Source organism: Penicillium crustosum, assembly GCF_028827405.1.
Source record: "Penicillium crustosum strain IBT 35664 chromosome Unknown utg000002l_segment0_segment0, whole genome shotgun sequence".
NCBI classification, from domain to species: Eukaryota; Fungi; Ascomycota; class Eurotiomycetes; order Eurotiales; family Aspergillaceae; genus Penicillium; species Penicillium crustosum.
Window position 1 is genome coordinate 2748942 of NW_026623123.1, and position 25615 is coordinate 2774556.

At 47.9% G+C, this 25615-nt stretch overlaps 8 protein-coding genes across 8 annotated transcripts; 6 read left to right on the forward strand and 2 right to left on the reverse strand.

The window, feature by feature from the left end:
- Nucleotide 1: 1 nt before the first annotated feature.
- Nucleotides 2–1424, reverse strand: N7487_004549 (uncharacterized protein; the record flags this gene model as incomplete). The annotated part of the gene is made up of 2 exons (XM_056872296.1): nt 1164–1424; nt 2–1099 (listed from the first exon to the last, which is right to left on the reverse strand). The coding sequence occupies exons 1-2, from the start codon at nt 1374–1376 to the stop codon at nt 2–4; spliced, it is 1311 nt and encodes a 436-aa protein (XP_056730016.1). The 5' UTR covers nt 1377–1424.
- An 8536-nt stretch (nt 1425–9960) lies between these two features.
- Nucleotides 9961–10287, forward strand: N7487_004550 (uncharacterized protein; the record flags this gene model as incomplete). Its single annotated transcript, XM_056872297.1, has 1 exon — nt 9961–10287. The coding sequence occupies one exon, from the start codon at nt 9961–9963 to the stop codon at nt 10285–10287; it is 327 nt and encodes a 108-aa protein (XP_056730017.1).
- Nucleotides 10288–11687: 1400 nt separating this feature from the next.
- ura7 (small subunit rRNA maturation protein UTP4) lies at nt 11688–14585 on the forward strand (the record flags this gene model as incomplete). Its single annotated transcript, XM_056872298.1, has 2 exons — nt 11688–12741; nt 12808–14585. The coding sequence occupies 2 exons, from the start codon at nt 11688–11690 to the stop codon at nt 14583–14585; spliced, it is 2832 nt and encodes a 943-aa protein (XP_056730018.1).
- Nucleotides 14586–15436: 851 nt separating this feature from the next.
- Nucleotides 15437–15855, forward strand: N7487_004552 (putative Yippee zinc-binding protein Moh1; the record flags this gene model as incomplete). The annotated part of the gene is made up of 2 exons (XM_056872299.1): nt 15437–15535; nt 15622–15855. The coding sequence occupies 2 exons, from the start codon at nt 15437–15439 to the stop codon at nt 15853–15855; spliced, it is 333 nt and encodes a 110-aa protein (XP_056730019.1).
- An 811-nt stretch (nt 15856–16666) lies between these two features.
- On the forward strand, nt 16667–17308 carry N7487_004553 (Alcohol dehydrogenase superfamily zinc-type; the record flags this gene model as incomplete). Its single annotated transcript, XM_056872300.1, has 4 exons — nt 16667–16815; nt 16881–17027; nt 17100–17196; nt 17255–17308. The coding sequence occupies 4 exons, from the start codon at nt 16667–16669 to the stop codon at nt 17306–17308; spliced, it is 447 nt and encodes a 148-aa protein (XP_056730020.1).
- A 19-nt stretch (nt 17309–17327) lies between these two features.
- On the forward strand, nt 17328–18057 carry N7487_004554 (uncharacterized protein; the record flags this gene model as incomplete). Its single annotated transcript, XM_056872301.1, has 3 exons — nt 17328–17720; nt 17779–17900; nt 17955–18057. 3 exons carry the CDS (start codon nt 17328–17330, stop codon nt 18055–18057), a joined length of 618 nt encoding a protein of 205 aa, XP_056730021.1.
- Nucleotides 18058–18708: 651 nt separating this feature from the next.
- Nucleotides 18709–20490, forward strand: N7487_004555 (uncharacterized protein; the record flags this gene model as incomplete). The annotated part of the gene is made up of 3 exons (XM_056872302.1): nt 18709–18825; nt 18872–19103; nt 19232–20490. 3 exons carry the CDS (start codon nt 18709–18711, stop codon nt 19930–19932), a joined length of 1050 nt encoding a protein of 349 aa, XP_056730022.1. The 3' UTR covers nt 19933–20490.
- Nucleotides 20491–21653: 1163 nt separating this feature from the next.
- Nucleotides 21654–24146, reverse strand: N7487_004556 (putative LPXTG-motif cell wall anchor domain protein; the record flags this gene model as incomplete). Its single annotated transcript, XM_056872303.1, has 2 exons — nt 21654–23498; nt 23628–24146. 2 exons carry the CDS (start codon nt 24144–24146, stop codon nt 21654–21656), a joined length of 2364 nt encoding a protein of 787 aa, XP_056730023.1.
- Nucleotides 24147–25615: the final 1469 nt, after the last annotated feature.

Below are 25615 nucleotides of genomic sequence, written 5' to 3' on the forward strand. Positions count from 1 at the left end.
TTTACATCCCACCCTGATAGGTCTGGCTCATTCCCATATGGGTAGGTGCCATAGGGAACTGCTGGAGTGCTGCTTGCTGAGCCATGTACAAAGCCTCCTGCTGTTGCTGGTATGCTTCGCTGTTCATGTATTGCATCTCAGCGGATGGTACGGGGGAAGGGGAACAGCCATGGGGGGCGGTGGGCATTCCGCGGTTGATATCGTGATTGGCCATTTGGGTATGGGCATGCACAAGTGCCTCGTTGTCCGGTGTGATGGGAGGAGTGAGGTAACCATGAGGAATGGCTGTCAACTGCTGAGACTTCTGAGGGGTGGCAAGACCAATCTCCCCATTGTACGGTTTGGACTCGATAGGAGTCTCGACCGGAGGGGTGCAACGGGCGTAGGTTGCCAACGAAGCCTGGCGGTTGAGGAAGTGTTCCATGACCTTCGAGACCCGAGAGTAGTGAGCAGAAGCGTACTTTCGGGCGACGACGGTAGAGGGCTGGTGCAACTGTTGAGACAAGGCAACAAGAGTCATCGAGTCATACTGCGCTGACCAGTGGGTGTGACGGGGCTGCGGTCGGTTAAGAATGCAGCGAGACAACGCAAGAGCAGCACGAGCAAGTTCAGATGATAGCTTAGCGACAAAGTCCCGATGGAACAAGGCAATCTCCAGGATGTACAGAGCCATGTGTTCCACTTCGGGGTCGTAAGCGTCATCCAGAACAGCGTGCTGCAAGAAAGCATCCACAGTCGGGTGTCCAATGGACCAGCCAAGAGTTTGCAGGACATGCCATTCCATCTGAGTGAACATATCGTCGTCGTAAAGAGAACAGCACATCGACTTCAACTCCTTGATGGTGGGGACACGATCCTTCTTGTCATTGTACTTGGCCGCGATGAGTAGAGCTGCACAGCCAACCAACTGGTAGTGGCGCTTGTAGACCACACGCTTGGAGCAGTATCGGTCTAGAAGGTTGATCGCCAAGAACAAGGTGGATGGCAACAGCTGGAACGCAGTGTGGGCCTCGATCAAAAAGTCAAGAAGGTATGGTCGCATGAACCACTGGATCTCGGTTTGGATGTCAATGGACTCAACGTCGGGAAGGGTTTGGGTCTATGTAATGATTAGGTTAGCAACGTATAACCTTGGGAAACAAACGCATCTGATAAAAACTCACATCCATTTCCAACATGTGACTCAGGACATCGTCCCGAAGCTGTTCACTTGTGAGATTGGACAGTTCATCTGCCATAACATACTGGCGCTCGCGAGCCATCTGCTTGTCATGTTCCTGCTTCGCCTGTCGCTCTTGCCGCATACGACTTTCCATTCCGTACTCTTCCTCCACGAAGAAGGTGGGACAAGGACGGTAGTTGCGGTGGTAATCCATGGTTGCGAAAGTACTTGGACCGACCGAAGTGTGAAGCACAAGTTGATGTATGTTTGCCGAGTTTCAATGAAAGGAAGCCTGAAGAACGGGTCTATCAGGCAACGACGGAATTAAGAGAGTGACAGTCGTGGTATTAGTGTATTGGAATGAATGACGAGAAAAGTTGTAACGATTAAGGAGTGGATCAGCGTGAAACAATAGTTCGAATGCTGGGAAAAGGTGGCCGGGAGGAAGTCTTCAAAGGTAAGGCTGAAAGAAATTAATATTAGCGGAGGCCGATGTAAAAAGAAATGATTAAAAAAATTATAGCGTCGAAGTGACGGGAAAGCAAGAGAGTGCGAGAGGGGAAAAGCACAACAAGGTAGAGTGTAGAGATGTACGCCGATATCCATCTAGGAGACGGGAAGGGTCATCACTCCTTCGGAGAAGTACTAACCCAGAAAAGAGCCTTCGGGTAGAGGGCACAATGCAACCCTTACCGTGACGGCAAGACTGGCATCTAGGCAGGAATGATCCGGTGAATTAGGATTCTGTTGGATACCAACGAAGAGATGAAGTACGAGTCAACGTCTTCACCCCTAGGCTAGTGCTGCGGAATGTGGAGTGCAGGAGAATAACCCTATGAAGGGGGTCACAATCATCAGGGGTGATGTCTTGGTAACGGAATGGTTAGAACTCACACTTCACGAATTAACGAGTTGAAAGAACAAGGCTCAGTGAAGAGACTGATAGAGATTCTTAGATGGAAGATGTGCTAGAGATTCAAGGATGAAGTCCACTTGAGGAGACAAGTGTGTTTATATCGAAGATTCAGATGAACAAATCCTAAAATAGGCAACCATGTCAGTCATCTATTCGTCAATTGCATTGGCAGCAGTCAACGGTCCAAAAGACAATGGCAATCAACAATCAACAATTGACAGCAGGAAACAATTAAGCGCAATGAGGTATGTGGTGTCACAGCCTGATTGTCGCCCCAATATCCGGTATGTCCAATAAGAGTATGAGATTTTCATCGACCCCTTAAATGTTCCCACACCTGGCGGGGATATAGAAGCAATCCACAGAGTTGGTGGGACCCTGACGAGACATTGCATGTCAAGCAAAAAGATATGCATTCCACAATTGTAGTTGAGAACATAATTTGCCGTCTGCATGGACAGCAACCTTCATCACTCAATAAACTGCTACTCCCCATATCTGACTCTCGTTGTGTTGTCTCGGGTGGGAAATGAAGCAAAATCGGAGGTATATGAGGTTGGGGCTGCTGGATGCTTGGACATGGCCTTGAGGCCATGCCATGATTATGTCTGGTGGGCCAATTTTTCATGCACTCTGGAAAGGGATTTTTTTTCGTGTGGAAATTCATTCAATCTCTTGGCTCATGTTGAGAAAATTCGAGTATCCGTTGCTCGTCTATCCATCGGGGGCGTTCTGACCTTGACACCATGCACACCTCAAAGCACCAAAAAAAAAAAGGAATTTCTTACCCAAAGTTTGAAGCTCAATGTCAATCTGATACCGAAAACGAATTCGTATCAACAAAAAGTCAACTTGAATGGATTTCCTACGCTGTCGCTCGTCTAACCGGCAGGAGCTGGAACAGGAGGGTCCAAATCGTCAAAAGTCCGAAGGATCAGGGAGGCACCGGGCGGACAAGGACGAAGGATCGCCGTTTGAGTTAACAAACGTCGAATTGGAAGGTCAAGTGCGAAAGTGAAATCGACTCGACTTGAGTGCTAGTACAGCGGGCTAAATAAGATTGCGTCGACTGGAATGTCGTCGAACCGTAACTCAGCCAGTAGACCAGACTCTGGGGTCTCCGTAGGATTGGCAGGGGAGGAGAGAGGGGGGGAAAAAGGGAAGAGAAAAGGGTATGAAGAAGAGAAGGAGAGAGGTACAAGGAGGAGATTTTTGACTTTCTCTCTCCAGGCGGGTGTGGGAAGAGAAAGAAGGAAAAGGAAGAGGTTAAGAAGCTGAGAAGACACGGAGATACACACGGAGAGAGCTGGTTGTATGGGTTGTACGGTAATCCACGAGACAAGTGGAGGCTGAAGGTTAGCATACAGTGTACAGTAAATGTACAGTAAATTTACAGTATGTTCCATAATTTACGTATCCCAGGGGAAGATCGGTAATTTTGATAGGTAACTAGGGCTTCTTTTCTCTCTGCAAGGATATAAGACAGGAGTTGAAACCTGCAAAAACTGCTTGAAACTGTAGTGATTATTTAGAACTTCAGAGGTTTCAAACGTGGGAACAGGCACAAGGCACATAGGCACAGGAACAGAGATACCCGAATTAGGATATTCGTACATTTCACTAACCTGATAACTAAAACAACTAAAACTAAAATAACTAAAAATTATCGAGTACTAGTATTCGTGTTCCAGAACTCCAGAAATCCGATGTGTCTACCATTGCATATAACTTTTGAAACTCGAATATTGCGTTTTCAACCGTATGCCGCGACCCAGTCATTTTCTTAGACTAGTAATTTGAAGGAGTTTCTTCGACGGTGGAGAGATCTCCGTCGCTACCGAGCCATTTCAACCATTTCAAAGCCCATTTCCCTACAATTTTCGTCCTAATACATACTTTTTGTATGTACCTGTCCATAATTCTCCGAAATTCTATTGCATTTTCCTATTCTAAAAGAATTAAAAAAAAGAATTAAAAAAAGAAAGATAAATGGAGCCAAGAACAACTGCGAGTTCCGGCCCCGAAAAAAGCTCCTGATCGACAAAGTATTAAGGCCAATCTCAGCCATTGTTGGCTCGTCATCCAGCACCTTGGTTACTAGTGCTGCAATGGGCTGGGCTCTCTTACTCCGTACGAGGCCTCCGATACGGTCGCGCGTTCCAGGGTCTGCGGGCTGCGGGCGTTGACTGGTCCAGAAGCCTGGGATTGTCCTGGTGTTGACTTCATCTCGCGTGTTTCCCCCCATTCGCGTACCTCAGCTGGGGTGTGCTTGGGTTGTCCTAAATTGATAATCCGAGCCTCCTTTGTCTTGCAGGGATCTCGGTCTCCTGCGAGTCCATGTGGGGATATTTTCCAAGATTCGGTCTTCGGTCGCAAAAGCAGGTTCTCGTAAATTTGGGCACGTTTTCCCAATTCCTCTCTTTTACAATCACCTTTTAATTAATTCCTATTTGGATCAACGCGTATATGTAATTTGGGTTTTTTTCTTTTTTTGTACAGAGTACAGAGTATCACTTTACAACTCATCCCTACGGCATCTGCCGCCTGTGACACCACTGGAGATGCACTTGATTTGTCCCCAGCTTCTCGACCTGAGATAAGGTTTGTAGACGTCTCGACTCATCAGGATTGACTGGTTTAGCCGTGAGAATCCCACTCTTTACTCGATGCGTAAATTCTCCAGGTCAATATCTGCGAATCATATCCCTGTTGCTCTATACAATTGCGACTCGGAGATTTCCATCATCTCCCCTTACCTCATCCCCTTACAATAAAAAAGTTCAATGAGGGCGCTCTGTAAGGTCCAGGGATTAACCTCAGCCACTCAATCGCATATCCACAGACCCAGAAATATCGATTATCATGCGACTCGGCCGTTTCTCAATGACATGCACAGGATGTGTACATCAAAGTAAACGGATACAATTGACCGGTCTATACGGAATACTACTCCGGAGTACGGAGTAGTGCAGCTTGATATACGACAGCGCGAATCAGGCTTTACATTTAGCATGGAGTAGTGGATCCATACGTTTCACTTGCTTAACTTCTTCAAGGAATGCAGTTCGAATCATTCGTTGGCGCCTTCACATTTAAACCGGGGATGACAGTTGCCGAAGCAATGATCCATCCCCTATCGACAACAGAGTATTCCCGCCTCGTGCAAGACTAGCAGGGAAAGAAAGGGGGAAAAGATAAGCGATGGCCATTAAAGGGTGCCGTCGGGACTGTACAACGTAGCAAAGCAAGGGACTATCAAACTAAGAAATTTGAATGATAGACACAGCTAATATGCAGAGAGCAGATCACGAACACTCTCGGTCTGCACATTCAGATTCTTGTTCGAAACTCACATAACATGCCAGGGACTTTTGTTGTATCATACCAGTTAAATTAATCTCCCAGGCTTAATGTAATATGTACTCCGTACTGTAGATGAATTGTATGGAGTACCTCTTCATTCTTAATCAAATGTCAGCTGCATAAGAGCCTAGACCTCATACCTGTGGAGGCCTTTTACCCTGATGAGTCTGGCACCATGTATTCCTCCTTATTGCGTCAATCAATTCTAGATACCCCTATCCAAATACTTTCATTTTAGACAAATGCCTAGTTAAGTTGTATGTACTTGTGTACTCCGGGATTCTAGTTGATTTGCATATATTATCCATGTGGGTGGATAGCACTATGTACCTAATTTTGTATCCTACTGTTGCCTACTTAAGTAGTTCGCCCCCAAATGGCGGGGATGACCTGTACTACCCAGTAAAAAAGTAAAGGGCAATTATCGGGATTCTGTCCCACCCATGTACAAGCCTGATACTCCGTACTCCATGAGGTCTCCTAGATCATTCTAGGAAGGCGCAACTGTCGGAAACAATTGGATTAAAACGAGCTTTGTAAAGCTATTCAAGGAAAAAGGGGCTCCGGAGACAGACTAGGCCCATGCAGCAATTACGTGGTCGCAATGGGGCGCATCCCACTGCAGCCGCGCACAGTTTCATCAAATTAGTACTTACTCAGTAAGAGATGATTTACATGTGTCCACAGAGATTGCCCGGATGGCTTGGAAACTAGTACCTGGCCGATGTGCTTCCGATGCGCCCAGCCGGGGCGGTATCGTACCTCCTAAAAAGGGGAAGAAGAGCCTTGCAAAACCACGTCTGGCCATATTTGTCTCCTGACGCATGTCTCGCCCCATGTTTCAAGTACCGACAGCATGAAGCAGTCTAAAGGATGAGGGTAACTTTAAAGCGCGCGCATATGGCGATGGGCATATGTTGTAATTTGAGTCTGGACTTGGTCTGGCACTTCTATTGGCCCCGGACCCTTTAGCTTCCCGTAGCGGATTAGTTGCAATTTGATCTATTTTTGGGTGTGAGTTTCAACCTCTCATTTATTTTAATCACAGGCATTTTACTCAACATGGTTCTTTGGATAGAGAACTGCCTGTTAGAAGCGCTTCGGTTAATTCAAGGGGTGCTTTGATCCTTGTTTGTTGGGTGTTTGGCAAGTAGAACCTCACCCGCAAACACCCAGCAATGCAAGTCAAGTCTTCAAGGAGGTGTTCACTTGTCTATGAATGAGCAAAACTTAAATAGCCTGCCATCGGTTGGTTTCCCCGGTTCCTGCAAGTTCTCGCCCCGATGGGGCGCGGTATATAGATGTGGTTTCCCTTGCTCATGACCCTGCAAATCAAGAGACAGCAATATAACCCTTCGATTTCCCTCCACGTGGCTTATTTCACTTGCCGTAGATGTGTATATTTCTTTCTGCAAGGGGAATATCCTTCTACTAGACATATTGTATTCTGTACTGCAACATACGGGGTATACAGGGAGTTCATTAGTCTAAGGAGGCGTCAAACCATCATCTCGGATTTCTGCTTCTAATGTAGATCAATGCTCATTTCGCAGACATTACTCGTTTGTTTGAGAGCGGTGTGGACTGGATATTAGATATCTCATCAGATCATGTACCAGCTACATGTTCTGCATCAAAATATCATCACTGATAACTGATGTGTAGGGTAATTATTTTTCAAGTGGATACTATGTGCATTATATACACACAATACAAGCACTATCTAATTCATACTTGATATCCCATATCGGTACATTTCATACTCCATACAGAGTACTCCGTATCTAGAGACCAGTTTCCGAGACTTGCAGTTTATACAAAACACCCTAGTATGATACAGCCCACAGAAAAACCCAACAAAAGAACCCGATACAAACGTAAGTGTGGGATCCGGTCTTTTTTTTTCTCGCCTCGCAGATGGATCCATTCTACTCCGAATTAATGCCTTCCGACATCACACGCCTGCTGAACCATGGAATCATCGCCAATTCCGAGTACGCAGTACCCGTGGACGTAACCCAAACTCCACCTTCAACAACGGTTATCCTAGGGCCGTGCCGGGATATATCAACCATGGTACTATTGGAAAAGATCGAAATCCCCACCGCTTTTTCTTTCCTGTTCACCGTCTGGTTTCCATTGCAACATGGTTCTAATGTATGTCTAATGTATGTTGTACGTATGCGCGAGTTCATTTTCTCTTCCGCCCCGCTATATCTGATTATTTTCCGCTCCACTGTCCATCCTAAGGTGAAAAGAAGATGTGGCGGAACTGTGGCGGTTGTCGGATAGTGCGGATACCGTACGCACAAAGAAGTTGAAATTTGTGGCTATGTTTCTCAGATACCTACATGTAGGTTTTTAGTGGCTATAATCATCGCTATAATTTCTACTCCGTAGGTAAACTTATAGAACCTTAAATACCATTTAGATATCTCTTGAACCATTATTGCATTGGAACCGAATTACTGTCTATATATTCAAATACATTGGATTCCGGAGACTCTTCGGTTGTATATCGCAGCGAAATCCCACATACATATTTATTTCCGTATGTATCGGGCAAAAAACTGCATTCTTGACCGGTGAAAATTTGATGTTTCGTGGCCCCTCTGCGGGGAGTTATACAAATGTCACAAAGGTTTTTCTGTGTTTGGCAGAAACAGATCCACTACACAGGTTTTTTTTCCCTCTTCTTCTTGGTCCTTAAGTTGAAGAACATTTCTAGGTAGTGGACGAGGTGCATGAAGTTGATATGAAATGCGCGCAAACCCTGCAACTAGTACAGAGTACGAGTACTCCATATGAAGTAGTGCCACGGATTTACGTACATCTAATTTCCGAAATTGCCTCCATAGGATAGCCATTTGCGAGTTTCTGTAGTCTCTTCCCTTCCTCTAAACATAAATAGATATCTCTCAAGGCTGCCGTGAATCGATTCTTCTGTCCTGTGTTCTACAGAATCGTTGTGAAACTCCACCGCGAATAAGGAAGATGCTAATTATTATTCACCACGCGGACTGGATCGGGGATTCAAGACAATATGGCCCCTTTGGGAATAGTTCAACATACACAGCTTGACTGGGGCAGCGGAGGCTCAAACCATGGTTAGACTGTTTTTTTCACTCCCCTATTCCCCGCCCCTTTTCTTTAGCTTTCTTTCAATTCAATTTGAAGTTGCCACTGACCATCACAGTTCGACCAGTTTTAGTGACTAGGACTACAGGATAGTGTTGAATCCTTCCAAATCGGATCAATTGACCTAATCTATCCGTCATTTTTCTCGCAAGACTTCTTTCACACAGCAAAGGTAACCGGAGCTGCAAGGCTGTTCATTACATCGCTAAACCTGACGGGGCTTAGGGCATAAAACAGAGTGGAGAATACCCGTAGTGTAAGGAAAGGAAAAAGGTCCACTTTGAAGCTTTACAATTTCAATGTACCGGGTACTGTACAACATACATACAAAAATGTACAAAAGTCTGTCCGAAAGAGGATAAATTGAATTTGTACTTTGTTGCCTTGTCCCGAGTTCTTCCAAGGTTTACCGTTCACACGGTAACTCGAAACCTTTGAATTTCACCCCAACCTTGGAAGGAACCCTCATAAATCAACTTCCTAAGAATACATATGTGGATGTGTCTCTTACCTGAGACTCATAGTTTAGTCTATGCCGTCATTGCTAGGTTCGCGTCCCACACTTCTCGCTTTCCGTATTGCGCGTTCGCTTTATAGTGATCTACCAAAATTTGAGAAAGATGTACCAGAGTGGGTTAAAATTTTCTAATCAATTTCAGCTCTCCGTCAATAATATATCTCAAAATGAGGGAATGGTTTGATTTTGCTTGTACGAGGTATAGTGGACCTGGAAAAGGCACATGCAGTCGGCCGCTCGGTCACCTTCTGCTTAACGAAGACAATTTGCTTTCTATCTTGGCGCGAATCCCAGCAAAACTCTCGTGCCCATCATTTCGGATTATCATTATGTTTATATTGCCGATCCGGTATCTTTGTTATCCGAGGTAAATCCAAACTTGGTAAATAAGGTCCAATGGGGAAGGTGCGATGAAAGCCAAATTGGAGCCAATCGTGAACTATAATATAAGTCCACTAGCCTTGTGTCTATGACCTCGCCATCTTTGGCGCAGCAGCACGCGATTCCACGAGGCCCAATTAGGGGTTACCGGCTCGACAAATAATATCATCTATTTCGCCTAGGTCCGGAGTACAATGTACGACATACGGACTAACTAGTTAACTAACTATCGGGTCTACCGCAATGTCCTCAAAGATCACGGTCCATCTCAGCTGGATACAATACCCATATGTGGACCGAACTTGCACCAGCCTCTTATGAAAATAGATCAAGCACAAGCACACGAAGAATAATCTAATTAAGTTCAATGAGCCAGGGTCGCGCCAATCCCCCTCAAAGCCAACCACAATTCCGGAGGATAGTCAGGTCAAAGGTTACTTTGTACCGAAAAACAACACGAACGTGAACGTTCAAATCAATGAAATGACAGGACAAGTGTTCCCTGATATCAGCAAAACCCAAGCGAACTATCGATCCAATGCGCCCGAAGTTGGGTCCGAGCCCATGCTGACAGGGGTGTCTCCAATGGCCACCCCCGCAGCTGCTGCCTGTAACCAAAGTGGAATCCCGCCATGCAACCCGCACAATGAAGGCTATTTTGTCCTTGGAATGTTTCAAGACGGCATGGAAACATGGAAAACATACACTCGAAATTCTACCAGGCCCCCCGCAGCAGATGTCTTACACCGGTCTGGCCGAGGTTGCCTTATTCGCACTATGATTCGAGACTATCCAATGGCGATGTGGTAATTCATCTCAGCCTCCCCTGTCTTTTAGCCTGTTCATGCTCATCCAGTGATATGTTGTCATGGCGATTAGATGTGGGTTGTCTGTTGCAGAGCCAAGTACTCTCACGGCCTATCAGAGTGTTTAATTGCAAGTATCTCAGGAGTCCAATACATAAGCAAGCATAACAGGTTACTTTCAATCAGCCACAAAGAACTACGACAAGCTAAAAAATGATGGTTGCTTCTGACGTGGCAGCCCGTCGACGGACCGTCACTCTCTACCCTTTGTCTGATAGGGACTTGCCGCACCCATTCGCGATTGCATGTTACTATTGGTTGATAGGCTGCGTTGGTCGTGGCGCAATATGTCTAACTACTCTACTCGCGCTGACAGATTCAGCTGAGCCTGCATTTTTGGGGCAGATTTCCCGCTGGCTCCCTTACATTTGGCATGGTAATTCCATATACAATGGTCTCGAAGAGCACGATGCAGTTCATGCCACGCCACTGAAATTTAAAACTGGGCTACAGCCCGAGTGTTTAGTTTACACTGACGAAACTTGCTCAGATATCCAATGGTGCTGCCGTACACCCCTGATCAAGACTGCAACACGACCAAGTCAGGTTGCTGATCGGTAATTGCTTCCTAATCAATAAGCGGACGGTACCTAGGTAGGGTTGTTGACCGCTTCTTATTGGTTAGTCGACTTTCAATTCACTCATCTCTTTCTGTGACGATGAGTTGCAATAGGGAATTCGAAGATATCCCACAACGCTCGTGGTGTTGCACAAATACAATATTCCAATACCACTTCTTTTTTTGCTAGGCGGTTAAGACGCATTGGATATACAGTGGCTATTGTCTATGTACCTTTTGAATTTACAACTACATGTGTCCATTTCGTCCTATACAAGTGTATACTTCAAGGTTGAACCCGATGCCATAGCATATATATAGGTACTAGTCGACCCCGGGAGACACTTATATTTCAAATTGGAAACTAGAGTCTAATAAAGCACATCTAATCGACAGAATTGCTTTTAGCCACGGCGATATATCATCGTTATTCTTCGCTCTTATGAACGTTCATGTATCGATATGTTGGCCTGATTCACAAGGCATCATGATATTTGAACATGCCACACGTGATTTCGGAGAAATATACTCAACTAGCCAAGATATTCCGGCCGCTAAAAATTATCTACAGAAAAAAAAAGCGGCAGCGCAACAGTCGCAAGGAAAGCTTTGGCACCACGTTATAATCACCCATTTGTGTTTAAGATATGACTGTCTAAAGGCTGGATTTACAGCCTAAGCTGAATTATTTCTGAATTGATCTTCAGCACCCCTATTTCTGATTTGCACACCGTTCAAACCCATCCGAAACGAGCTCTCTGGCTTCGAAGCCCACATCTTCAATCATGGATATCCACCGCTGCCGTTTCGTTTCTTATAACCCACAGGCGATCAATGCACTTGCATTCTCGCATCCCCCGTCAGCAGATCTAGCTGGACGTGGCGTACCCACCCTCAGACTCGCGATCGGTCGTGCGAACGGTGATATTGAAATATGGAACCCGATGCGCGGCGCCTGGTTCCAGGAGACTGTGATGCGTGGAGGAAAGGATAGAAGCATCGAAGGGCTTGCATGGACTCTGGATCCCCAGGAGGACGGGCCGGATGGCACCAAATTACCGGGAAAGCTGCGTCTGTTTAGCATTGGATACTCCACGGCCGTCACCGAATGGGATCTTGAGAATGGTCGCCCGCTGCGTCACTCCAGTGGAAACTATGGAGAGATCTGGTGTCTTGCTGCGCAGCCCCGCTGGCAGCCGACCAAGGGCAAAGATGGAAAGGTCGTTCCTCCCGCCGAGGGCGAGCACACCGGTCAGCACCTCGCCGCAGGATGTGCGGATGGGTCAATTGTCATCCTGTCTACTGCCGATAACGAGCTCAAGTTCTTGCGTCTGATGCGTCCCTCAACGAAAAGAGCGCGCGTCCTGAGCGTTACCTTCCAGAACCGCCATACCATCGTCGCTGGTTATGCTGATAGTTCTATCCGTCTCTTTGATATTCGTACTGGTCAGATGCTGCGCACGATCTCTCTGGGTAAAGGCCCCACTGGTGGCCCGAAAGAACTGTTGGTTTGGTCGGTGAAATGTCTGCCAGATGGCACGATCGTTTCCGGTGACTCGGCTGGTGAAATTCGATTCTGGGATGCGAAGAACTATTCCCTCGTTCAACGGATACAGGGTCATCTCGCCGATACTCTTGATATCGCAGTGAGTGCCAATGGAGATACTGTTGTCAGTGGAGGTGCCGACCAGAGGACGGTCGTCTACCGCAAGAAGGAGGGCGAGAAGGGCGACAAGAAGGGTCGCTGGGCTGAGATTATGCATCGTCGCTACCACACCCACGACGTCAAGACCTTCGCTGTCTATGAAACAAAGGATATCAGTATTGCTGTGTCTGGAGGTATGCTAACCCTGGCCCACTACCAATTTGAAGTGTTCTAGCAATGCTAACTTGTTTCGTTCAAAGGTCCCGACGCAACACCGATCGTTCTTCCTCTTCGTGAATTCGGAAAGGAACACCACCGCAAGCTTTCGAGTCTCCCCCAGATTCCTCAGCTCACCTCCGCACCGTCGTCTCGTTTGGTTATGAGTTTCTGGGACAGAGAAGTGAGCCTGTGGCGTGTGTCTCGAGGCCCTACGTCTTTACACGAGAACATTGATGGCCAGCGCCATAGACTCGTTGGTAAGGTTCTGATCCAGGGCGAGGAAAATATCTCATCGGCGATGCTGTCGTCAGATGGCAAGACGTTAGCTGTTGCAACAATTTCTGAAGTCAAACTATTTTCTCTCCGTCGCCGAAAGGGCGATGAGAAGGGTGCTCTGCGCATCCAGAAGATCGACGTACCCAAGGTACTTTCCGACGAAGGTGCCCGCCTTGTGACCATCTCCCCCGACAGCCGATGGCTTTCAATTGTTCGCCCCAACAGCGACATTTACATGGCAAGGATCCAGCCAACATCCGCATCTAATGAGAAGCCTCAGGTGATGCCACAGTTCGCAAAGCTCAAGAGAGCCACACGTCATGTACGACACGAAAAGGCATCCCACGGAACATTGGGTGACTACGAGAGAACGATACGATCCGTGGTGTTTTCAGATGACAGCAAGATTCTGGCGAGTGGTGATATCTCTGGTTGTGTCGACACCTGGGTGCTCAGCACAACGACAGGATCCGCGACCGGTGCGATCAAACGTAACGGAGCCTCAGAGTCCGATGATGATTCATCCGACGACGAGGACGAGGACGTTGTAATTGAGGGCGAGCGCTGGACTACCGCTGCCACCGAATCACCAATTCCTCGTATGAAGTCCGGAATCACTTTGTTGTCCTTCCGTCCCAAGTCTGCCCCCGCACACAAGCTTCTTGCCAATGGCACTCATCAGTCTGACGAAGATCGCTTGATGGTCCTCACAAGTGAGCACCAGCTGATCGAATTTGATGCTCGGGATGGCAAATTGTCCGACTGGTCTAGACGCAACCCCAAGGCATACCTCCCCGCAGAGTTCCGAGGCGTTAAGGACCGAGCCATGGGCTGCATGTGGGATCTCTTTGAAGGCCGCGAGCGCCTTTGGCTCTACGGAGCATCTTGGCTGTGGATGTTTGATCTGCTCCAAGACTTCCCCTCCCCCGAGGAGGCTAAGGCTGTGGCCGACGAGGGCAAGACCGCGGGTCAGCTTGCCAAGGCATCGAAGCGCAAGCGCGAAGCCCTCGACGACGACGAGGAAGAGCGGAGGAAGCACAACACCGGTGCCGGTGACCGAATCCCTCAGTCACAAATGGATGTCCACTTTGGTACCAAGGTCCGCAAGATCGTCGGGAGCGATGAATCCCAGGGAGAATGGATCTTGCTGGATAAGGAACGTCCCCGTGTCCCAGGCGAAGATGACGAGGCCTACGAGTACGACGAGACCTTTGCGGCCACCAATGAGACCACACTTGCCCGTCTACGACGCGGAGATGGAACTGCGGTCGAACCCGAAACCTCACAAAAGGGATCACGGAAGACCGCTGGCGATACCCCGAAGAACCAGCTGGTGGAGGCTAATGGTGCCTCGGTTCAACCTACACGCCGATGGTGGCACACTTATAAATACCGTGATATCCTCGGAATCGTACCACTCAACACCGCGTCGGATGACGATTCCGACGACCAGAACCCGAGTGGGATGCTGGAAGTTGCAGTGGTGGAGCGACCTATGTGGGACGTTGAGCTGCCTGGTCGTTATGTGAAGGACTACGAGTGAAGCAGAGAGATGTGAGAGGGCTTTCTGTAAAAAAAAGAGAATGCAGCTGATTCGACATGTAATTTGGTCATTTGAGCATACTTGGAGGAGCGCATGTTATCGGCGCCTTATGTACAGGGATTCTGAATTGATGATTACCCCCAAAATTAACTCCATAACTGGACTCTCGTATATCCCTGAGATCTAAACATCTCTGAAGTACCAAAGTCGGGACAAAGGAACCTTAAAAATCCCGAGCCCCCAAGGTTTACAACGGCGATCCAGAACCAGTGCGGGGCCTTAGGCTGAGAGACTTAAAGCCTCCAAGTTCACGCTCCCTTGACTTTTAAACCCTCTGTACACCTGGGCACTCTCTAAAACTGAGCTGATCTTTCTGAAAAATACAAAAAGCCTTGAATCCACTACATTACGTTGTCTCCGTGTATCCCGAATCTCTTCCGATCCGCTTATCGGCTTATCGTCTACACGTCAGCTCCAGGACTGTCAAGTCCGACACATCTTCCTCCTTCCATATAGACCCTCTGCAAGGGCCAGGGATACTCTATCATAAATCAAGAAACCCTACATTTGCCAGAACATACACTCTGAAGAAATCCAATAGGGAGGTCAACGGCAGGACTGCAGCATAGGTCCTCCCAAGTCGAAGCCAGGGCGGGGCCAACTACTCCAGATCGAAGAAAGCAGGCAAACACACTGCCCCTTTTCAATAAACGGACCACATATCCCCCTCTATACTCAAGTTTCAGCTCACCGCTGCTTCGAACTCACCTCTCAGGACCTCGGCTGCCATCTCAGAACCCCCAACAGAATCGCATCCTACTTCCGACAATAACCGCATAACTTCAGCCACCATGGGTCTCTCATACAACGTTTACTTGACTGCCAACAAGATCTTTGGTTGTAAGGGATGCAAGACCCATCTGGCAGACTTCAATGAGATTATGAGCCGGGTATGAGAATTCATCAAATCCTCTTCTTCCTACACACTTCCTACTAAAAATAGCCTGTTGCTGACGCATGACTTTTGACTGCCTAGAACTTCCGAGGCCAACACGGGAAAGCATACCTCTTCAATAAAGTTGTCAACGTCACGCAAGGCGAAGCTGTAGAGCGCAGCATGACAACAGGACGACATATTGTGCGCGACATTTCGTGCAGACAGTGCAAGGAAACGGTAGGATGGAAATACGACAAGGCGTACGAGAACAGTGAGAAATACAAGGAGGGAAAGTTCATCCTCGAGGAGGAACTCTTCTGTGTCGTTTGTTAGTGGGAGGGTGGTTTTCCTTCCACTCATGCGATAGCCCTCGTGTCGACATTGATCTTTGCCGTGCACCCCGACAGGCCGATTCTCGGTTCTATGATACGAACGGGATTTGCATTCTCTGGGCATTCTTGCGTTTCTATGTTTTTTCAAGACTGGTGATTCTTGTGACTTGTTTTGCTTTCTCTTTCTCTTTTCTCGGCTTTGGTATTTGCGAAAGGCGCCACTAGGAGTATTTGCTTTTCTTTGTTCCGTTTCTTTGGACACAACGGAACTGAACTAGCCACACATTTGCAGAGCAGAACTTGGGGTGTCAGTCAGCTTTTCTAGTACGTCCTTGGAATACATTTTGAAGGTTTATATCATTCACGTAGCATCCACCATCTATAAGAGTGAATGCCCGTTTTCTTTGAGTAGTCACCCAAATTTCCTCGGAGCTATTCTGTCTATATCTACAAACATATACATCGTATAGAACTAAACCTTACTAGAAAAACAAATAGTCTCCATCTATATCCTATTTTCGGCGCTTTCAGTGGAGACTTACCACCGTAGGTGGGCACACTGTACCAGCCCCACTAAGTGACTCGCACAGAAGCCCGAGACTGGAGGAAATTAGTCAATAGATTTCTTTATAACCCATTCGGATCCATCTACAATCTGATCGTTCGATATTGAAGAAATTTGGCTTGGGACATCCACTGTCATTGTAGCAGCTGACTCCGAATTCCCCCACCAAACCGCCAAAGTAGGTCTCTGCTATCGTACTTCAACTGTCAGATTTCTGTAAAAAGTCTGAAGGCTGACCATTATCAGAATGACTCCCGCTCCCTCGGATTCTGGTATGATGCAGGCGGTCGTGTTTCACGGCCCCCATAAGGTAGCTGTTGAGCAGAGGCCTATTCCCAAGGTGCAGAACCCGGAGGATATTGTAGTCAAGGTGGGGTATACTGCGCTTTGTGGAAGGTGGGATTGATCTATACTTAACTTGCAAAAAGACTATCATCGCTAATTTTCATGATATCCTTTAGTGAGTTGCACATGTTCCGTGGCATCGAGCCGGCAGGAACAGGATTTATTATGGGTCACGAGTTTGTTGGCGAGGTTGTTGAGATGGGCAGCGCCGTCAAGACTCTCCAGAAGGGTGACCGTGTTGTCACTGCGTTCACTACTTCCTGGTAAGTTACATCCTCATTAGATGCTCGTTTTGAAGAGCGGTTGTACGAACATTGCGCTGACATCATCGATAGCGGCGAATGCTTCTACTGCAAGCAAGGGTGGTCTTCTCGCTGTGATAAGAACGGTCTTTTTGGATGTGACAGCTTGGACGGTGGACAAGCTGAATATGTGTGTTTCTAACCATATTGTGGCTTTTGCTCTACATATCAATACTAAGACTACACAGGCGCGAATCCCCAATGCTGACGGTTCCGTCATGAAGGCCCCCCGAGGGCGTTGACGAGAAGTATCTGGTGCTTATGGGAGATATCTTCCCCACGGGCTGGTTTGCAGCCAACAATGCATTCAAGAACTCGACTCCTGAGCAGATTGCTGAACAGACTGTGGTCCTGATTGGATGTGGACCTGTCGGTCTCTGTGCGCTCATCAATGCTCTGGAATACAAGCCCAAGCATATCCTGGCGGTTGACTCGGTCCCGTCGAGACTGGAGCTTGCCAAGTCACTCGGTGCTGAGCCATGGAACTTCCAGCTGGACCGGGCTGGTCTAGACAAGCGTGTTCAGGAACTGACAAATGGACGTGGTGCCGATGCTGTCATCGAAGTTGTCGGTTTGAGCCCTGCCTTACGCACTGGCTTTGAACTTCTGCGACCTTGGGGAACTATTAGCAGTGTCGGTGTCCACAATGGAGAGGTAAGTAGATCTGGATTTGAATTTGGGTTAAGTATTGTTGCTAATGAGATATACTCAGATTCCTTGGGACGGCAATGATGCCTATTCCAAGAACCTGACTGTCCAAATGGGGCGATGCCCTGTTCGGTCTGTTGCTCCTCAGGCTCTAGAGGTGCTCAAGAGAAACCAACACAAGCTTGGGTGAGTGTGACTATGGTATATATGACTGATATATTAGTGCTAACCCGTAAATAGTTTCATGGCTGATAAGATCATGCCGCTTTCGCAGGCCGTGGAGGCCTATGACATATTCAACAAGATGCTGGTCCAAAAGGTGATATTCAAAGCTGATCAGTAGAGAATATGTATATAACCAGGTAATAGTAAATAGAAAAAAAAAAAAAATAGCGATAGAAGAGTAGAAATATAACGAATATATATACGAAGTAAAAAAAAAAAAGAAGTCCCCCCCAAAAAAGAAGAGGCAGATTTTCATACTCGGGTTCTCCGCTTAAAGCAAAACACCTCCAGGGCTCCTCCACCACTTGAACTTCTTCACTTCACATCTTCCCCCATCTCCTCACCTTCTTCCCTTTTCTCTTCTTCTCCTCTTCTCCTCTTCTCCCCCTCTCCCCTTTCTCTCAGCTGCTTTTTCCTATTTCATCATTCTTCTCTCTTAACCCGAGATTCTGCCGATTTCCCCTCCCATCCATTTCTCCACTTCCTATCTCCCTCATTCTGTAAGTCCTCACTCTTTCTAGTTGGATTCTATTGCATGGGTTTCCTTCACTTGAGGATATGCGCATAGTCGCGTGTCTTATGCGCACTCATCTTTGCCTCTATTACAAAACTGACCTTGCCACTATTGGAGTGTGAAGTCTCTACCGTCCGCATCTCGCGACCGTACGGTCTTAAAGAAACCTATCCCGTCACTCACTTGACCCTTTCAACCCATTTAACCCGTTTAACCGCTTCTCCCATCTCCATCAATTACCGATTACCGACAAAAATGGATTCCACTGAGATTCACCAAACCACTGTCGTGGACGAGCCCATGACTGACAACTTCAACGACAACCTCGCCGATCAGGGTGACCTCGAGGCCCCCCCTCAAGACCGAGGAGGAGTATGCTATCGCTGAGTTGACTCTGCGTGCTATTGTTTCCTCCAAGGAGGCCGGTGTCATCATCGGCAAGGCGGGAAAGAACGTTGCCGATCTCCGTGACGAGACCGGTGTCAAGGCCGGTGTGAGCAAGGTAGTTCCCGGTGTCCATGACCGTGTCCTGACCGTCACTGGTCAATTGCGCTCTCTGGCTCGCGCCTATGCGATCGTGGCAAAGGGTCTTTTGGAAGGTGCCCCGCAGATGGGCATGGGCGGCATTGTCTCTAACAACGGGACCCACCGTAAGTGATATCTTTTTTTGTTCGCCCTTGATATTTTGATCTGGACTTGTTCTTTTTGTACGGGGAGTTCAAGGAACCCATACAGAGTGTTTCTCATTCTAATCCGAGCATGTTCTAACTTTCGCTAGCCATTCGCCTTCTGATCTCCCACAACCAGATGGGCACCATTATTGGACGACAGGGCCTGAAGATCAAGCACATCCAGGATGCATCAGGTGTTCGGATGGTTGCGCAGAAGGAAATGCTCCCCCAATCCACAGAGCGCATTGTCGAGGTCCAGGGTACCCCCGAGGGCATCGAGAAGGCCATCTGGGAAATCGGCAAGTGTCTGCTTGACGACTGGCAACGCGGCACCGGTACCGTTCTCTACAACCCCGCCGTGCGCGCTTCTCTCAGCGGCTCGCAGCCCCTCAACAACAACCCCCCGGCTGGAAACGGCTACCAGAGCAACACCAACAGCCGTCAGTACAACCGCACCGGCAACGGCGCCGACTTCAGCGATGGTGGATATAACCGCCGATCCAACTCCGATGCTGGAAACCGCGGCTACCCCCTCGTTACAGAAGATGGCGAGGAGATCCAGACCCAGAACATCAGCATTCCCGCGGACATGGTTGGATGCATCATCGGCCGGGGCGGAACCAAGATCACAGAGATTCGCCGAAGCTCTGGCGCTCGGATTTCGATCGCTAAGGCTCCTCATGACGAGACCGGCGAGCGCATGTTCACCATCATGGGAAGTGCTCAGGCTAACGAAAAGGCCCTGTACCTTCTCTACGAGAACCTGGAGGCCGAGAAGACTCGCCGCAGCCAGCTTCCCCAGGAGTAAATCCCCCGGGATTATCCCTGATGTGTGTGTGCGGATGAGACGGTCCTAGCAGGACTTCTTTGTGTTCTTCTGACCTTACGACTTCCTTGAAGACTTGTCGGTCACGATCAGCGGCGGTCATGTGCTAGCGCTTCTTTTTATTTCTTTTTTATTCCTCTATTTCATTCCAATTGCTTTAGGTCTTTTTCTCTTGATCTTCTTCGGCTCTCTTTTGAGGTTCTAGCCTCACGACACATCGCTCTTATTCACAAAAAAAGACAAAAGTTCACTGCGATGGATGGAGGGTACACATGCGTATTAGATACCAAGTTTGTGTGGTCTTTATCGACCCTTGTGCGTTGAATTGCATCGCAACCCGAATGTCTCTTGATCCTCACCCTCACACCTCCATTCCCTCCCTCGCTTCCCCACATCCAGCTGAACTGTCACCCTGATGTCCTTAATCCATCCGTCTTTACCCCGATTCCTGAACCACAGACCTCTCCGCCCACCATCCCAGTCTCTACCTTCCTCCTTGTCCTTGTCATCGTTCCACCTTGTACGCCACCTGTTTGTAACTGGTAGCGTATATTGATCCTTGTCTTTCCTCCACTCTTATCTCCTCGGCTTATGTACCCTGTTCTCGTTCCCTTCCTATCCCTGACTTACTGCAATGCTACCACCTTTTACCTTACCCTCTCCTTATTGTGGTGTATCTTGACCCTTGAAAACGAAACCTTTAAATAATAAAAAAACGCTTCTTGTCTCCTAATGACTCTTCTTTCCATGTGTCTCCTTGCCTCGTACTACCTTGGCTGTTCTCAAATATGAATATCTAGTGTTAAGTGTCACTAGAACATTGCCATATCTCAAAGTGATTTCTTATATATCGTCTGCAGATGGACCGCTTAGTTTATTCGCTGTGATATTAGATATCTTTCTATAAGATACAAGACGCAAGTATAGCGCATTAGATGCCTAGATTGTATATATTACTACAAAGCAATAAAAAGTATCAAGAAAGCTCTTGAATATCTCATTTCATTCCATTCCATCATTATGTAAATGCTCATCTGCGACTCACTGACAAAAGAGATAAGAGAGAAGACCAACGTGCGGGCAACAGCCCTAGATACAAACACGTGCCCGCAACAAATGAGATGCGACAAAAGAATAAACAGGAAAAGAAAAAAAAAAACAGGGAAAAGTAAAAAGTGACATGAACCCCCTAGGCCGTGATACACAAATGAAAAAGGTGCCACCCGGTAGAGAGGTATTATGGACAAGAGACGCCGCCAATGGTAGGTTTTTGTACATGAATTTGACAAACCACCAGTAGACATACCTACTGATATGTCTATGGTGGTGAGATGATGTGTTTTTTTTTTGCTGTCAGAGATATTCCCCGCAGACAAATATGACACAGAGAAATGTAGACATAGAATAGGATGGGTAATGTGCATGTGCTGGCAGCGCGACGGGTGTGGGTTGTTTTCTTTTTCTCAAATCAAATACAGAGGAGATTCGTTAGAACGCATAGCGTGATGTTGTGTGTGGAACTGTGGACAGGAGGTAAAACTTCGCAACTGTCGTGCCGACTGGTTAGACATGCATATAACAAGCAATGCCCTTTCGAAAGATGGAACGAGAACGCCGATGTCGAAGCAGATGTCCGAAAGAAACAGGATCAGATGCGGGGTCGCTGCGTAAAAGAGTTGATGGTGACATGAGAGGCGTAGACGTTAATCGATGCTATCGTCGAGGTTTACATTGTTGGGGGTAGCTGGGACACGGTTTCGAAGACCGAATCTCCGGGCCCCTAAGCTGTTCGTTCGCAGTCGTGGTGTTTGGATTGGCGTGTAGCTGGTTGCTACTTTGCTCGATGGCGTCGAAATTCTGGTCTGGGAGGGTTCCATTTGGGGTGAGCGTAGATTTTCTTCCACGGGAGATCCTTGTACGTTATTGGAAGAGAAGCTGGGCGTTAGGCCGTAACGGCGCGACCCAGCCTGGATGTTGGCGCGGGATGTCGCGGGAGTGTACGTAGCAGGATTTATGTAGCTTCGACGGAATGAGAGACTCGATGAGAGAGTCGGTGTCCGAGGTTGTGCAGACTGCACCTGTGGCTGGGGCAATTGCGATGATTGGTATTGCGGGGAGCGGGGGGAGTATCCGGGGCCATTTTGGTCCTGCTGCGCACCGGAAATGGAACGGGATACTGTGTGACCTTGGGAGAATCGTTGCCGAGGGGGGATGGCTTGTGCAGGAAGCGGTGTGCCAATCTCTGTATTGGCTCTGGAGACCGAACGACTATGTGGACCTTCCATCTCTCCGCTCTCCTCGCCAATGGTCAGTCTGCGGCTGCGGAGGGAACTTGACATGCGATTGAGACGACTGGTTGGGTTAGATATGCCGGGGGATTGGGTTGGACTCTGCTTATCCGCCGTGTTCCCAGGACTGGCATTGACCAGGGATGCTCGACGTGCGTCAAGACGACTGGAGATGCGAGTCGTGCTGTGGCGCCGCTCAACTCCTTCGGGCTCCAGGTTCCCATTTCGCTGAAACGTTGGTATGGACATACGAGCCTCGACCCCCGTGCCATTCGATAATTGGGGTTGCACGCTGGTCTCGCGGCTGGACGAAGGTCGGGCACTCTTTAGCTGCTCATCCGTCAAGGCCAGGCAAAGCTCAGTCAAGCTACGGCAGACACTGTCCGCTTTGCGGCGGGCATGCCGTTCAGGTGAGGTGTATCCTCCATTCACAACAGAGGCGGTGCCCGACGGAGCTGTATTGACGCCCAACGCGGTGGAAAGGTTTAAAGCATCGGTTATAGTCGCCTCGAGGGAGGTGTACACGTCACCGCTCAAGACATCTTTGGCCTTGGCCAATGCGGATTGCAGAATCGGGTGCACAGGGCTATGTTCAGTATCTGCAATCGAGGCGCTGGTTTTGCGGCGCTGCTTCGGGGAGGAGGATAAAGTGGTGATGGCAGTGTTTGCGGTTCGCGGTCTCTCATTGGTAGGGGTGTACATTGCCGCTGAAGACGATGGAGGTAGCTTCCCTGTCAGTTCCAGCTTCTTGATCCGATCTTTCAGATCATCCAGTTCGTCCCAAACAGTGGATGGGGCCGTGGTGGACAGTGTCGACTCGGTTCCATCAGCGCGCGATCGTTCTGTATCGGCTCGCGGTCGCCCAGTCACTTCAGAGGCAGAAGGTTGCCGGCTGCTTCGGATTGTGGAGAGACCCGAATGGCGATTGATGCGCGGATCGTTTATAGAGGACCGACGCTCCTTCTCCTCAGCCGCGGAAGGTGTGCGCGGTGAAGTTTCTGGGCTCGTGCGACTGAAGCGGCTTCTTGGAACACCGACAACGGATCGCGCGCCGGATCCCAGGCTACTGTAGCGGAGACGATTTGGGTCGTCTAGAGGATGGGCGGATGACGCCGGAGTGTGGATAGAGCTGTAGGGGGCAGTGGGGGAATCGTTCTGGAAATGCAAGGGGCTGTCGATATTGCTATACCGCTGATCGGGTGAGGGGGTTTGTTCTGTCGTTGGCGACCGTAGACTTTGGCTCGAATAACCTAGTCGTGACTAGTCCATACGTTCTCGTTAGTTCTCGGGAATGTCGCAAGAAGGGGGTTAAGCGGATGCTACGGTCGATGAATTCGCAGAGCGATCAGGAATGCGATCGGCTCCAGGACCTGTATTATTCTCACTTACTCGTCTGAAATCCGAGCGACCTATCGAGTCGCGGCGGCCGGAATCGGCTCTCGCAATATTTAGGAACACATCCTCGTTCTTTGGGCGGCCCTCGTCCATCGAGGACTTATCCTCGATTCCCCGATGAGTACCGTTTAAAGAGCCGTTAAGAGAGCGAGCATTGTCATTTAAGGTTCTGGTCGCTCCAGAATAAGCCAGACTTGATGGCATTGTTCTTTTCACATCAGGGCGATCTTGGTATAATTCGTCCTGTCTGGGCCTCTTTGAGGCATGGGGGGATTCAGAAGCTTGGGGGCTGGGTGAGCTGAAGCTTAGGACGGATCGCCGGGCGCGGTGCAATAAGGAGCGTTTAGTAGTTAGATTGGGTGTTTCATCGGTGGGGCCGCCGAAGCGAGTGTGCAACGACAAAGAACGCGAGTGAGGAAAATGTTGCAAATGTTGGAAACGTCGGTCACGGTCATAGTCATGATGTTGATTGACCTGGTTGGGCTGCAAATGGTCACGGGAACCTGCAGCCATCATGTACTTGGGTACTCTGTACTCTGTACGTTGTACAGAGTACGGTGAAGTACTGAAGTACTATTAGTACTATTAGTACCTTTTGTATGAAGTATTCCTTTGATTCTGGGGAAAGCTAGGATTGTATAGTTCCGACGGGTTGGAAATATGCACAGTTCATAGTCATTGCAGGATGTCAGTAAGGACTTGTGGACTTGACCTGTCAGAAAGAATATTGGATGCGGGTATACACTGTGGGAAAAAAAATTTCAATATGGACGAGCCTTTTTATTTTTTCTATTGGATTTTTGTTGACTTTTTTCTTTCTTTTTTGGCTAAGATTGAGATACTGAAGGTATATAATATGAGTTGGAAGGGCGACTCTATTCTGGATGATATAATTACTATTTAGGTACAGCTCTGGAGGAGTATGTAGACATCAGAATTGAAATATACGGGAAAGAAGAGAGAGCCCTGAAGAAAAAGAAGGAAAAAAATAGGAAAAAAACAAAAACAAAGCATGAACCATGGTTCATTCTGCTAAGACCATGGTTACTTTGAAACAAATTGAATTTGACGTGAAAAACAAACTGCTCGATTCGGGTAATGTACTTCAATGTTTACTACTATGTAGTATTGGATAATATCCATGGATTTACAAATATACATATAGCCTTGGAAGTACAGACCAAGACTTAATCAAATGTACAAAGTAGAAGGTTAGAGAATTTGGGGACCCTTGGTTATGTTGTCCCTACAAAGTACTGAGAGTCTGTCGGACTGAATGTGTGGATAAATTTCATTATATTCTAATGTGCTGCTTTCAATTCCTCCCCCAAAAAATCAGCTTAGGCTAGGAAAAGTAGTCTAGGTGCATGTTAGTTATCCTTGCTAGCAAATATCCAGCTTCCATAGGTCAATTGAGTGGCGAGGTAGTAGTGTGACACTGCCTCAGCCTTGGGACATTTGGGCTATACTTAGAGAAGAGACAAGCAAGGTCACGCCAATAAAGGGGCTTATTCAGTGATTTATGTCCTAGTGTGCGGAGTATTTCCGGTAGTCTTGCCAATATCACTTAACATGGAATCCTACAAATACAGAACGCCTTGTCCAGATCCCTGTATACCAAGTTACAGTAGCCGAATCCTTCAACCTGGGGCAGTGCCACTTAGCCATTGCGTGACAAATGGATTGTTCCGTGCATATTGTTGCAATCCACTACCCAGGCAGACAACTCATACGAAGGATGTGGACCAACTTGGTACTTTATTTAGATTGATCATTAAACAGAAATCTATTTGTGGAATAACCTGGAGAGCGCGCCATTGCGTATTGCAACGGGTGGCCAGTGAACCACAATGTCATTTGCAATCTACATACGGAGTATTTCGTACATGCATCAATAAAGACCAGACCAGGAGTTGATCGGGATAGAGTAGTTTAATTGAACAAGCTGTCCCTGTATGAGATAAACCAATGGAATGTGTTCT